The sequence below is a fragment of the Ischnura elegans genome, chromosome 5, assembly GCF_921293095.1.
Source record: "Ischnura elegans chromosome 5, ioIscEleg1.1, whole genome shotgun sequence".
Lineage (NCBI taxonomy): Eukaryota > Metazoa > Arthropoda > Insecta > Odonata > Coenagrionidae > Ischnura > Ischnura elegans.
The window spans coordinates 30740255-30756169 of NC_060250.1; the positions used below are offsets into that span (position 1 = coordinate 30740255).

Consider the following 15915-nt stretch of genomic DNA (forward strand, 5'->3'; position numbering starts at 1 on the left):
TTTAGGATTTAGAGAGAAATATTTGGATGGACATAGGAACTTTACTGGACGTGCTAACGATGTTTCTACGATGCCCTAAATTGTTATAGATGGAGTATTGAGGATCTAGAGTTTAAGCTTCATCTCATGAAGAGTGCAAAAATAAGTTATTTCCCTATATATTTGCGAAAATATGAACAATATGAAGCTCTCATAAATAATAAATAGATACTTTGGTACAACGATATTGGATGCGGAACGACACGAAATGATAAGAAGCCGTCACACATACATACGATCAAACTGTGGTTTCTTATATTGATATTATGTAAAGTATCCTAGTATAAAATAGGCTCACCTTGCACTCCTTCAACAGTCTATAATTTGTTTCCCTAGGAACGTACGTTAATCACTCTTTTCAGCTATGACTAAATAGAGAGCGATAACAATTAATATTTACCTAATTTGAATTATGCATAAACAGCGTACCCTTTTTATCATTGGCCTCTTGAATGAACAGAATTCCCATCTAACTAAAACAAACACACCGTACAATGGAGTTAGCCATGAGGAAAACAGGAAAATAGCTGTCAATGAGCTATGGAAATAGTACCTTTATATTGCTAATTATTCCACTGCCAGTGTAATATTACTCCAGCGACAGAGGAATAACATAAAATGCTAGCAAAGATGGAAGTAGCAAGAAATGTCTTTGTATACTTAGCAAAAAATAAAGTCCTATTTTTTGTTCTTCATCAATACAGCATTTTACACGCATAGCAATGATTACTAGCTGTGGTTGATTTGGATACTAATACCTCATCTCTTTGCATCAGCAATTAAAATACTCGCGAAGATCGAAAAATATGCAGCTGGCACGACCGAACGCAAAATAGTTCAAGGATGAAGAAAACTTGGAACTCGACACAATGCTCCCCGCATTCCATTATTTTACTCTAATAAAACTCGCACCCATGACTTGCATACCTCTTCTCGAGAAAATACCTTCTTATCCTATTTTTATAATCTTTTTCCATTTCCAAATAACCAAACCCTTTCGTTGCTCCATCTAGCCATCATTCTTCTATTCTGCCGAACCTCTCGGTTTTTTTTCATAACTGACCTTCGTATTCATCCCTAAGAGTCCCCGTGATCCTTCATACATATTATTTTTTATTTTAATGTAATCAATTTCAAATAAATTAAATATATTTCTAAACAGATAATCATTGGGATTCATTTTGACTCCATAAAAGATAATAGCTAGGTCGAGATCAGCCAGTCAAATGTCACAAAGACCACAAATTTTTTTCAGGTCAACGTTTGGTGTCCTAACACCTACGTCCACACTCCTACTGATTAGGGTGGAAGGTGGGGGTAGATGAATAGCAGTATTTAGTGACATTAATCTACTTGGACTGTTATGAATTTCCTTCGTCGTTTGAATCTGTTTGAATCACCAAATAAAATATCTACTGCAACTAAAGTAAGATATTATCGTATTTACTACACAGAGAGCTGTCACAGTTACCATACTAACGAAGAAAACTTCAAAGAACTCCTCGTCATAAAAACTCCAATTCTTCAATATCAAACGATGACCCAACATGTCTTCGAACATAAGCATGCACAGTGTTTGTGTCAATTACGTGACTTCATTCCGAACAGCGAGGGGAAAAAAGGGGTTATCTCATGAAGCAGACGACGAATGATAAAAAGTTCAGTCTAATGCTGTCTCATTACTAGCGTCAAAATAAAAATTCATAGCTACCGTTTCGTAACCCCAGCGATGAAAAACAGAATCAGAAAACTGATAAACTACAAAAAAAGTTTTCTTCGTCAAAATGGTATCTTTGTCAGTTTTATGTACAGTAAATATGAAAATATATTATTTTGGTAGCTGCAGGTATATTATTTGGTGATTACAACAGATTCAAGCGACGGAGGAAATTCATAACGGTAGGTACAAGTAAATTTAATGTCACTAAATACATCTACCCCCACCTTCCATCCTAATCAATAGGGGTGTGGACGTAGGTGTTAGTACACCAACGTATAAACGAGCTTACATAACTTACATACATACGAGATAACTTACATACATACGAGACAACATACTTGTGCAAATAAATTTTAAGCTATTATCGTCTTCTTCTTCCATCTCCCGGCATCTCTTCCTTATACTCCATAACATTCCTAACCCATGAATACTCTCCTCGCCAATACTCCCATCTTTTTCCATCTCACACAGCCAAACCCTTTCGCCCCCCTCCTCCTCTCCCAGACCTCCAACCTCCTCATGACCTCCCCCCACCCCTTCGCCCCACTCCACTCGCCCCGAGTCCGCCCGCTCACTCCTCCTCCATTACGGCGAAGGGGGTGACGCACCTGCGACCTCCCCGACCCCCGTTTCCCCCCCCACTCTCTACCGCTCGAATTTCGCTATCCTTCGGGGAGTTTGTCATTCGGAGAAATAGGGGATGACGGCCTTTAGGAAGGAGGCGTAGCTACTACGAACGGGAGCGCATCTTGGGGAAGGGGGAGCAAGGGTAAACGAGGAACGGGAAGTGGAAGAAGACAGTCATGAAACCGAAACTGCACGGGAGCATGTCGATGCCAAAGTCCTAACAACACGTATCTCAAAATTTGGCCGGTCTGAGTTAATACTGCTAATACTGTTAATAACAAATAAAATTCAAGCAAACAAGAACTCTTTGTTTGCAAACGTATGTTTCTTTTTCAGTTTTATGTATTTTTGGTTTTAAGTTTCAATTAAAATTATGCACAATTAAAAACATAAATCATTTTTTTTGCTCTAATGAAAAGTTGCTATTTTTGAGATAAGTTTTTTTAGAGCTTAGTCATCAATATCTATATGTCTGCACCTAAATGATACACTACGAGCTACCTAAACGATGTTTGGCAGGTAGTGAATATTTTTAGCATTTGCACAAGGCAGTATGCCAATTAGTCACGGGCACTTAACTTTTCTTTTCCCTTTTTCCTCGAATTGGCAAGGGGATCTGCGCCTCCCACCTTCTTATTCTCACCTGTCGCCCACATCCAGAGCTCAGCCGTCACGCTTCCCCCGTCCTGCCCCGCGAAGATCACTGATTAGCAAATTCCGAAGGTAGCATCGTTCAATACGCAGCAGTGAGTTTACCAATATGTAATTCATTGTTATGGAAAATTATGTTTCCAGTGCTTTTAAAGCCCTAATGGAAGTAGAGGTTTTAGTGACATAACTTAAAAGTTCTGATTTACTATTTTAGTAATATATATAAACGTAACAATATTAAAGTTGAGGTTTTCATTGTAGTCCTAAAGTTTGAGGTAAGATACAGCCACATTGAGCTATATACGTACCGATTTATGATTGAAAATGACATAGTGTAGTAGTAGTGTAGTGTAGTGGTGCATAGTGTAGTAGTAGTGTAGTGTAGAATATATTGTACATGTCGAAACCTGGGTCTGTCTATTAAAATTTTGTCGAACATACAACTCAGTGCATCTCTTTTTATGTTTCCCGATTTATAACTATTTTATAACCTCAATTTATAAGAATTTAGGTATCTAACTGATTTACCCATTTCCGTGATAGAATTGAAGTAGAGGTTTTCAATATTGTCCTCAGCTATGGGCAACTACGAAGCCACCTTGAGCGCCCCGTGTATACATCCATATGCATGCTCCATTTATCTGCGTACAATTTATTAACCTTTTCCCGTTCCCGCAATTTTGAAGGAATCCAGAGAGAATTTAGGGGGTTGAATGGCTGACCTGAAAATTTTTTTTTACGATCTTTCCCGCCAACTTTTATAATTTTAAGAACAAATGCTGCTATATTATTTGTTGATTACATTGTTGTCGTTTATGGAGCATTGGAAATTCGAATTTTGCGTAATTTGGTTCAAATTTCGTTTGCCAATAGTTTGATATCCAAATTTGTGTATTTCCTTTTATTCCTCTTTTCTTTGCTCTTATATACTCTTCACTTTCTCTCTTATAGACTCTCCACTTTCATATTCATATTACCATCAGGCGATATCGTACAGTAACGTACAGTATGTATTTACAGTATGTATTAAATGAAAATAGACAATATTAAAGTTAGGGGTATTAAGCATTGCCCTCAGCTTTGAGCTACTGCTGCGCACCCACCTTGTATATTTACTTCGAGGAAGGGGGACTATGTGGTAGAGAAGAGTCGCCCTCGTTGCCACCCGAGACAAAGGTAAGGAGCTCATGAATTACGACTCCTCCCTCCTTCTTCCCCTCTCCCCCCCAGTAGTCCCTCACGCAGTGCCGCACTTGCGTCGCTATTCCCCGCGGCCGGAGCGTCGCACATCGCCCGGACCGTTATTATTCATTGGACATTTCGCTCAGGAATTGGAAGTGGCCGCAGACGCGTTATCCATCCATTCGCTCACTCAAACGCACGCTCGCCCACTCCCACGAGTCGTTTCCGTCGCACCGAGACGCATCCTGCCAGGGTTGATGGAGTGGACGACCATTTGTCGCATCGAAAGATTCCGGCCACAACCGAGTGGGGGCTTTTAAGCATTGATGATGAGAAAATTTCGTAAATGGAATTGCCACGGCCGAGAATCGGACTTGACGAGTCGGCTCTGGGATCCGGTTCATGGTGCGGTATGGTATTTGTAGGAGGCGACTGACAACTGTGGTCATCTGCGCTGAGAAGGGCAGGGTGGAGAGAAACAAGGGCGTACCTAGGATCGAAACTAGGGGGGGGGGGCAAGCCATGGTTGTTTAAGTTAGGTATAGGTAAGATTTAAGCATGGAAAATGTGATTGAAACCAACATTTTAAGGAAACTATAACAGCTCTTTATTAGTTTTTAAAATCATTTGCTTGAAAAAATATTATTTCCTTAACGACATTTGCAATTTCTGCTTCTAGGGGGGCAGCTGCCCCCTACTGCCTCTCGCTGGGTACGCCCATGGAGAGAAACCCGACGTTGGCATTAGCCTACTCTTAACGAAAGACGCCAAGGGGACTGCGGCTTAATGTCCCATCCGACGATAGGAGTGCTGTGCATGAAGTGTCCTCCACAATGCACTCAAGGAGGGGTCAGGAGGTCTTTGAAAATCGCCACCAACGCCGATTTGAACCCGGACCCACAGGGTGGAAAGCCATCCCTCTAGCCAACACAATAGCCCAATCCCAAAGTATTTTCAGATTCTCAGATTGCTTCCGAGTGGCAAGACCTGACCTAATTTTTACATAGCATGCAAACCAACATTATATGATGATTTTAAAGGTAAAGTTTCCATATTTGTGATAAGGATTGAACAATCATAAACAAGAATTGCTGCGTAGATAACATTTTCACACTCAACGTTTCACTCCACCTACTGGGAGCGTTATTAAGAGAAATGTTACCAACGCAGCAATTCCGGAAAACCACCAGCAACATTGATAAAAGAAGCTGTGAAAATCCTCATACGAAAATTATAAACAAGTTTTGCTCTATTTCTCCCGACCAAGTAGTAACTAAAGTTTGTACCAAGAAATCAGTTAGAAAATCAGAGCGTGCAATTGTCGGTTCGTCGCAGAACGAAAGATACAGGCCAGCCGCGGGGACTTTTACCGCGAGGGCAACGGGAAAATTTTGGGGAAGGAATGACCACGGCCAAGGAATGGGCGAGACCAACCCGACTCTGGGACCATTTTCATTTATTTTAGGTAAGTTGAGCGGACACTTAAGAGTATGAGAGTGCCAAATATACTGGAGTGAAGTATTTTTGGATTCCCAGAGGGGAATCAAATCACCAGACAGAACTTAGAACCTCAATTATTCTTTCACCGCATAATAAAAATTTCTCAAGATTTTATAAAGGCAAAATTTTTCTGAGGTGAAGTCTTCACATTTGAGGTACCAGTGATTATTAAAATGGGCCTGCCCTAATCAACCAGGATAATAGCGAATGATTTAAACAAGCAATACGTCCATATGAAATCAATCCGGCCGATGGGTAGATTCGCGCTCTGAAACGAGGCCGTTCAGGGAGCATACATCATATCAAATACTATTTTGGTCAAATTCCATGCGGCCTAAACCTTCAAAAAGGACCTATGTCTGTTAGCCCAGAATTTAAAGCCTGAATCACACCATCATTTTTCCCTTCCCTCAGATTGAAAGCTCCCGCGATAGGTTTTCAGGGATCAAAAGAGTGATCGCACTATTCATAACTTTTTTCATCGCTTCTTCCGTCACTTTAAATATTTACAACTTGCATTGAATTATAAGCCAAGCGTGGCGTTAAAATTGCTCTTAGCGGACCTGCGTTCTGATTACCTGAAGGATGGTGCTGGTAATGGTATGAGTGATGGAAAAAGGGATGGGATTTGCAACCCTCGAACCATTGCGGACAATGACAGCGTGAAACGGTCATTGAAGCGATCGCTGGAGTTGACCCTTGGAAAGGATGGAAAAAACTATCGCGTGATTATGGCTTAATTCATGGCTGCTGAAACAAGTGACTTTGTACGCAATCACGCGCACGGGTGCAAAGTTAAATACACCAAAGAATGAAGTTTGCCATGTAAAAATATTTGACTTAGCCGGGATTCGAACCCGGATCTCCCGAAGTTCGCTCTGAGAAACTGGCTTGGTGGTGTAACTGGCTAACACACCTGACCGGCAATCGGGATATCCGGGTTCGAATCCCGGCTAGGTTAAATATTTTTTCATGGCGAACTTCATTCTCTGGGTGTATTTAATTCCCGCGACCTATCCTGCTCCATACACCATTTTCCCAGTCTTCTTGGTGGACGCACTGACGAGAGGCATGGAACATTGGGACAACCTCAGGTGCAAAACTTCTCCGAGGAAGGAAATATGATGAGTTACACTTAGATTCAGGGTGCGTGACGTCGAGGCACGCATACTCTCCGAGCGCCATGCTCCCGGGAAGTGACAGTAGCGTTGAGTAAGATATTGGCCTCTGACGGCGAACTTTGGAAATAAATTCTTCTTGAATAGCGCACGGGGCCAAGTATTCCATCTTCTATGATGCTCGACTCGCTAGAATTGTCTCCCCGTGGAGGATAAGAAAAGCGAAATATGTATTACAGGAAACGGTCTATTTCTGGGTCACCGTGGTACTATGGTCTGGAAGAAACCATGGTTAACATTTCAAATAGAAAATTGACCGACTTTTTTGTGATTTTACTTGTCATTTCTTAAAAATCTCACAAGAACAACTAACCATTAACTATGCTTAAGTGAAGGAATACGTAAATATGAAAAAATAGCTAGTTGGAGTTGAGAGGATGGCAACTTCAAACCAGTGGTAACGTTGATGAGTCATCATTGTGATGAATTGGAAGGTTAAATATTGCCAAAAATAGTTTTAATGATTATACTTAAAAAAATGAGGAAATACAGTGCGTGTATAACAAATGGACTAACTTTATGTACGATCCTAATTAATATAAGAATATTAATCCTATAAGTCTGCAATAACACTTCGCCCACCACCAATGGCCATTTAAATAAAAATTTAAAATTTTACAATTGAATTGAATCCATGGATTCCTAATTTGCGATAAAAGAGTGTAAGTAATGTTACCTGCCATATAATTACTGAGGAAGGTTTTTCTCAATAACCGGATGCCAACAGAGTGCAAAGAATTAAATGTCTTTTAGGGCCTAAGTTTGCGTGTTGCCCAATGGTCTAACGGAAATGAACTCGAAATTTTTAAGTGTTTTGTTAAAATACAATGGTTAAAATGACGTCATCACAATATCGTGCACAAGATGGGTAGAGTACCAAAATAAGTAACTGGAATGAGTTTCAGTTACTTTTTACAATTACTTATAAGTTACAAGTACCAGTTAAATACAAAAACTAGTTACAGTTACAAGTACATTTACAGTAAGTTTTTGTAAAACCTTTTTTAACCGCCCACAAGATTCATGCAGAAGGATATATAGAATGTTTCCTTAAAATAAATTTTGAACAAATTACTTTTGTTTGGCTCCTTGGCAGAGTTATCTGCGTAGGAATGCGACAGCTCCCACAAGGTTCTTGGCATACGTCAGGTGGTGCAGTCATGAAGGGAGGGTAACGATTACTTCAAGAAAGCAATGCGTAAATTACTATTACACTGTATATGTAACGCGTACAAGTAAAAAATACCTGAAATGTACTCAGTAAATGAGTTACTTTTATTCATTTACCCACATCATATCCCCATGTAACGTCGTGGATCTATTTTTGATGGAAATCTAATGAATAGAAGTTCCTTCCCCTACATCTTCCACCAAGCTCGCTTTAATTGGTCTCTTGTAGCAGGTGACTGATGATCAAATTACAACCATAACTTCGAGAAATTTTATTACCAGGGACTTCGGTTTCAATGAAAAAAAAATAAAAAAAATTGCAATGACGACCGTGGGATAGAAATATATTTGATAACCCAGAGATGTGATGGATTTCGAAAATGTTTTCTGTCTCTCTGTGAAAATAAAAAAAAGCAATCTATTGGATTTAAAACAGCGAAGCTCCGTCCGATGCTATCGAAAAGTGAACATTTGTAATTTACATGTCTTCTTTGTACGTAGAGCGATAAAATTAATGAAGAGCAGTAGTGAGTGGTATAATTTAGAACTAATATTCAGACCGGCAAAAACGAATTACCTGCAACCTGTTTCAGCACTCCCGACGAGCAAGCAATTTCAGGCAAAATATTCTCCCCATGATACTGAAGTGAGTTGCATATGGCCCTTTTAATTTATGAGCCTATGAACCAATTAAGCTTCACGTTAACAGCTCCCGGAAAAACGACACGGAGTTAAAAAAAAATACGTACTCACAGAACGGAGAAAATCCGCGACCCGTTTGGAAAAACTACGCAGCGGGGACATTCGTTCCCCGTTTGGCTCAAAGAATTACGAAAAAAATACGACACACTAGCCCAAGGGTTTAATTAAATAACCAGGGTATAAATACCTTCTATCTTCGGACAAGGGGGTGGGCTAGACCTACCCCACGCGAATAGGTGGGTGCGTCGTAATTCGGTTTGCATGCAGCCACGGCGGGAGGAAAAGGTACACTCACATACGTACGCACGCGTTTATTTATGGGGAAAACTCGCGCTTCATGCGTTTTTAACCGCATTGCAACGGACATTGTGCGAGTGGGCGGCAATATAAGCGATGTTGCAGCCGAAGTAGGCATGAGAGAAGGGGCAGCCATAGCGGTGACGGGTAGTTTAAGCGACGTAGTGCCGGACAGGACCCTGGATTGTCGGCGCGACCGTCCGGGTCTCCCCATACGGGTCGCGGGTATAATGGTCGGCTCGGGGAAAAAGTGCGAACTGCCAACGACAGCACGGGGCGTAGACAGCTTCATTTCTGCGGCGACACGCGTTAGACTTTTTAAGAGTCCGGGTGGACGTGCGGATCACTGGCATTTTTCTTGCCCAGGTGACAGTGGAAAATTCAACGCCGCCTAAACTTCATACCAGAGCGCGAATTTTCTTCCGCGGCTGACCTGACTTGCATAATTAATGCGGACGCTGTCCGGTAATTTCACAGAGGCCTGTTTCGTTTTTTTATTAGGTCGTGCTATCCATTGTGTGCGAACGGAGAAGTGATGACAGGGGCTGAATACGCGTCAGAGAAGACAAAATGGGATAGAATGGCCTGTATGAACTATTATATTATTTTAGCAGGCCATTTTTTTCATCTGAAATATCTACGAGAGAAATAAAATGCTAAATCAGTTCAATTTTACTTTAGCACCAATTGAAAGGTAATATGGCGAAGTATATTTAAAACATCAATCATCTCTTGGTAATTTACCATGCTACGGCCTTTTTACTCATATTATATCCGATTTTTGGTAATATTCTTCTGTAACCTGCTGAGGCACGAAATATTTCAATAAGCGATGGACCTGACCCACCATCTTTGTCAGCTAACAATATTAATACATGCTTCCGAGGTAATTTTGACCTGGGGAGCAGCATAATGTTACCGCAAGCGCAGCTGCTAGTAGAATACTCTAGCAAACTAGTTACAAAACAAGCTTGGTGACAGGATTAAAATAACAGAGTGAAAGTTCCACTATCACTTAAACTTTTCGTCACCTGTTAAACCTTTTTCAGCGTTGATTTTAATTTCAACTTCCTGTTTCATATCCGTTTGCTTTTGTATTTCCAATCTTAGCTGCGCCTTCTTGCTTTTGATAAACAGATTGTATGATGAGGTATTAACAATAAAATTCTATTAAAGAAGAATATCTACTCGAATAATTAAGTTAATACGGCACTAAAAATACATTTTTAAATTTATTATAATTAGGAAAGCAGAAAAATTTCCAACATAAGCCATTAGAATTACCTCTCTTCATAATATACCCATAAAATTCAAATAGATTTAATCAAATATCACTCTGGTCCAAACATCGATGGACTGTAGTCATTGCTTATTGATTTCAACAGCAAAATCACCCCAATTGTTATAATCAATTTGAAGATAACATGGGCCGTTACATACCTCAATACCAATTGTAATTTTGCAATTCACCGAGACATTTTTCATTACACAGAATTATAGAAAATTGCGTGAGACCGAGTGATTTCACAAAATGACAGCAGATTCATTCAATTCCTGGAAATGAATACTGGACAATATAATTACAACGCACCGCAAATAACACGAATATCAAAAATGATGAACTGAAGCGGCATCGAATGACGTGAATCAGAACAGTCGGCCATATATAATATGATTATTTACGCATTATGATTTAGTTTTTTTCCCATAAAAAAAAACAAAATAACTACCGTCGCCCTTAGTCGAATGATCTATATGGTCTTTTGAACCAAAACACATAATTAATACACTCTCCGCCTACATCATACAAATATTATTACTTTATAACCAATACTCTATTAAATGTATCATTTTAGACTCAAAAATTGGAATATTTACACAAGAATAGTGATATTTGTAGATGATGGACAAGGGTGAAGGACAGTTACACTAGTTCATAAAGCTACACTCGGAATTTGTTGAATAAGGTTTACCGTGAGATGGTTTAGGTTTCCCCTGAACTTGAAGGCAACTAAAAGCTTTGATTAACCATAGCAGATTAAACATGCGCTCAGTACTGAAGATCATTATTATAGAGACAGTTTTGGAGCAGAAGATTCACTAACTTGGATCTTCCGCTCATAAAAGATAAGCTGGAAAATATATAACAGGATTAACTGCGCTTCTAATCACAAAGAAATATTTGGGACATGAAGAAAATATCTCTTTTGCCATGAATAAATAAATAAATTCATTAATAAATTTACCAACACGCCTTATAAGTTAATAGGAGAGGGTAGCTATTATTATGAATGCATTCCAAATATTATTCATCGATAGAAATTTTTAAACAAAACTTTACCAAACCATAACGTAAACAAAGTGATTTTTTGGGAAAATTGTCTATTTTCCTTTAGAGCTGGAGCTGATTCCAAGGATGCTTGGAAAGTATTGAAAAATTGTGGAATGGGAAAATAAATTTAGAATTTTTATTCACGTTAAAGTTAAACTATGCTAACCCAATGGCCATTGATAATACGTAAGAGGAAGGAATAAGAAGATGAGCATTATTGACTCATATTCATATCATTTTTATCAATTTAGTGGATAAATCTAGAGTGGAGGCATTCAAAATGAGGTGCATCGGAAGTATGATGTATATAAAATTGATTGACCATAGTGCAATACAGGGTAGGGTAAAAGAGATGTCTTCTGAATACCCTAAGGAGAAGACGAAACAATATAACCGGCCAATTTGTAATGAAATGAGATGCATACCTGAAAACTTGCTTACGATTTAAATTTATTTAATGCTAAGAAAATTTTCTGGGTAGGAAGAAAAGTGACTTTTTGCGGTTTAAATGGATTTTAAAAAGTTTTATTGAATCATTTCCATGTAATGAAGGAACGATAGGCTAAGATGACAAGAATATGGCAATGAAGACAGTTACCGAAGGAAAAACGACGGGAAGAATAGTGAAGTTGGGCCACTAGCCTGTTAAAAGGGGAAAATTATTGATCATGTCAAAGAAAAGACTCTCTTCAATATCAAATTGTTACTTGTAGGAGAGATGAGAGATGAGATTAAATGAGAGATCTTCCATTCGATCACATTGACCGTCTTTCATAAATAAAATGTGAGGGTATATTCCACTCAGTATGTTTTTTAAAAAAATCCGCTGTCTTTTATACATTTTATGTAACGGCATACCTTATTTCCGCACAGTACCTAGTTATTAATTAAAACTTTCAGCGAACTCTTCCTTTCCAGGTGTGGGATTGAAAAGAATGATAACGGGTGGAGGGGGCGGCAAGAGTTTTCATAAAAGATGTCACCTTGATCTCATTCCAGTCCAGCCGTAGGACGCCTATCATAACTTCTCTTTGCGCCATGAAATCTTACTGAAACTGTCAAGCGGTTGTTATTCAAGTAGAGTGCGCACTTAAGGGCAGAAAGTCCACTAATCCACCCCTTCCGTCCAAAAATGAACTCACCCCTTCTTGACTCACATAGCCTGATACTAATCGCCACAATGCCTACTACCTTCGTCCATGACTTTCTGTGGAAATGTCTCAGTGATGCAGGCGTCGACATGCACTTAAAGCCGGGTTAATGAGTCGAGTAGGCGCCGCTGGTATCGTCGGTGTCGCCCCAGTCGGATGTCGACGATCTCTACCATGGAAATGGGGTGTCATGGTGGATGAGAATTTTGCTCCACTTCTGTTTTTTCATATTCTCGGTTTTATGTTTTTGGCGACGCGGAGGTGTAACACGCTTAATAAGGAGACAGTTGAGGCGCGGACGGCGCAATGGTCGCCCCACTGTCTTCAGTTATTCGAGGACGAGGGAAAGGAAGGCGCCGCGCCGCCTCTGTGGGACTGGCGCAGAGTGTTGTTCATGGCCTCCGTCGGCCTTAAGGGGAAGATTTAGGAGGAGCGAAGGAGTATCGTGAAAAAGAAAGGGCTTTGGTTTCACTCACCTGTCGTAGTAGTAGTCCCTGAAAAGATAGAGAAAAATATGTTAGATAGAGAATTTTACCAAGATTTTATCAAGTAAATACTAAACCATGCATACCTTCTGTGATATTATACCCAAAGAATTAGGAAAAAATCATTGGTTTTAGCTTTGGATACTACAACTGATATTTTACAACGAATTCAAACACCCTCAGAAAACATTGAAATGGGGAGACATATATATACACTTTGAAATAAAAAACTAAGATTAATTTAACCAAATAATGTTTCCGGGGCTTCCAGTTTCCTTAGGGCCGGAAGTAGGGACATATAGGGGGAGTGTCTTTGAAAAACCCCTTGTGTTACATGAAACAACGCTGCCAAACGACATGTCCCCAAGAAATTATTGCAAAATAAAAACATTGAAAAAGTCTAAATAAACTAAATTAATTTTCAAACATCCATGATTTTTCCTCTGAACTGCGGATCAGACATATTTAAAAGTAATAACATACGATGAATGCTCAGTAAAGTCTTGCTGCCAACACATACAAAATACTCTATTTATGCATAAGTACATTTATAAAGGAAATACATAGGATAATAATTAACCATGTGGATTTTCTGCAAAGAATAAATTAATTATTTTCGATTTATTGAATAATTCAGCATTATAATCTATGAAAACATTTATGAAAACCAGATACGGATAAATCTTTAAAATAGCATTTGGAGCTAAAATTGAGAGACCGAGGAAAGAAATCAGTCAAATTCACGAGTTGATTTTTACCCAACATTCACCCATCACCTCTCACCATCACATTAACAACAGTTCTTTTCAAAAAAACGCCGCTCATAACGAAGGAGCATCATAACTTTGCATCGTTTTGTATTTTTGAGCGGATGAAGGCCGAACTTTTATAACTCAATAAGCCGCTTCTAAACGAGAGGCCCATCACACCGATTCCCGAACCATTCCTCTTTATCGAGATATTACCCGCAGCTGTCTGCAGCATCAAACTTCACCCATTTGAAAAGAAGAAGAAGTAAAAAAAGAAACAGTCGTCGATGACAACGAATCGGAATTACTCCGTCAGAAGAATCACTTTCGGATTATTCTCCCTCACCGCCACACACACTCGAGTGAGATTTTTTCCCCCTCCATTTTTTATATTTAATCAAAGTCTTCGCGAAGGTCCCCATATAAGCACTTTCCAACTTTATCGGAGCGTGTCAGTGATTTCATAAAAGGTTTACGTTTTGGCCCGGGTCTTTTTTTCCCCTGCGGCCCGAAGAGAACACTCTTTCCACCACCGCTTCTATCCCCCCACATTTTCCCTCGCTGTCCCAAAAATAAAATAAAAAAACCTCCCCCGGTTCAATTGTGCATCTGGGAGGCGATGCCGAGCATCCCTTTCCCTTATATGCCTACCATCCTCCGACGCCTCCCCCACTTCCGCCAGCGTAGGACGACCAAAAGGGTTCTCCCCCGAACTCCTTCCCATCCAGCGAACGATACGACCCTTATGGGACGCATTCCCTTCCCCTCTTCTTCTTCTTCGCCTCCACCCGCGCGCGCCAACACATATCCTGAGCTACAGGGTTGCTGGAGGGGAGGGAGGGGATTTTGAAGAGGAAGGGGGCGCTACATGGGCGAAGGGTATCCGCATACTCTCTCTCTCTCCAAACTGCTTTACCTCTCTCCTTTTTTTTCTCTTCTCCTTGCCCCGAAGCTATCAATCACCCTTTACCGCCGCGCACGCTTAGCGAAGGCTCTTAAATAGGGTAAGGGAGGGTAGAAAGATAGGCGTCGAGGACCTTCGGGGTTGAAATGGGAGTAGGGGGATGGAGGGGAGAGAGAGGCGAAAGAAACAGCGACGTAGGGGGGTCCAGAGGGGTGGGAAGAAATACGACGGCGCGCCCGAGAATCGTTTGCGGTGAAAATTAGGAGGGGTACAAATTTGGGGAAAATTGGGAGGTTGAGTTGGCTACTATGTTAGGAGGGATAAGTCGGGGTGGACACTTTTTAAGTATTATTTCGACACATTTGCCTTTCCGATTGCTCATTCTAAGTTCTTAATCGGTCTTTCCCAAGGACTTGATAAAATAAAATCACAGGTTCTAACAAGTTGTAAATTTAAGAAATTTCTTTTCGAAGGGTTTGACTAAACAAAGAATTTGATTCCTACGTAGAGCAAATTGGAATAATTTTCATTCTGGTTCTAGAATAAGCGTGTTTTGGTTGGCGAATTCCCATTCTTTTTCCGTAAAATTTGCCACGTATTTACATTCAGAATTACGTTTGTACGTATTTTTTTCAAAGCTTAGGAAATGGTTGAGTGTAGTTCCTTTACAGGAGTAGCTGTTAACGCCACCTCGAGCTCCAGATTTTGTTATGTTATGTTGTGTTGGTCAAATTTTACGTGCTCTTTTTTCAAGTGAAGTAGCAACATAAATTTAGCTATTAATAAATAAAACTGAAGAAAGGACAAATGATTAATTTCTTATTACACCTAGTAACTTTAATTGAATTAAAAACCTTTAAGACCAATTTCAGATGGAAAGTTGGCGTGAAGACGCCAGGTTTTAGTTCTGGATGGATTATCGTTAAGAATAGCCGTTAGGGCAAGTTGCCGATAAATGGAGACAAAAAAGAAAATTGTAGCAAAATTCAGCGCCAAAAAATTTCACGGGTATTTTTTTCCGTCTCTCGGGTAGTGCGAAACCTTTCAAATAGGAAAATTATTATTAAGTTGTTAAAATAGCTTCCCTTCACTCTATGACTACTACAGACATCCATATCCAAGCTGACATTTAGCCCCAACAAAAAAACAAGTAGTATTTACCTACAATCAAACAATAATGTTCTTCCCATCGGTCGAGTACTTGATTTCTCTTACTCATCTGCTTGAG

The 15915-nt window shown here is 39.8% G+C and overlaps 1 protein-coding gene across 2 annotated transcripts in view; it reads right to left on the bottom strand.

The window, feature by feature from the left end:
- The window catches only part of LOC124158652, a 911695-nt gene that overhangs the window by 115737 nt on the left and 780043 nt on the right, over positions 1-15915 (bottom strand). For both annotated transcript variants that reach the window (XM_046533860.1, XM_046533859.1), the window contains exon 5: positions 13026-13043. In XM_046533860.1, coding sequence (XP_046389816.1) covers positions 13026-13043 — 18 coding nt within the window. The remainder of the gene's footprint in view (positions 1-13025; positions 13044-15915) is intronic.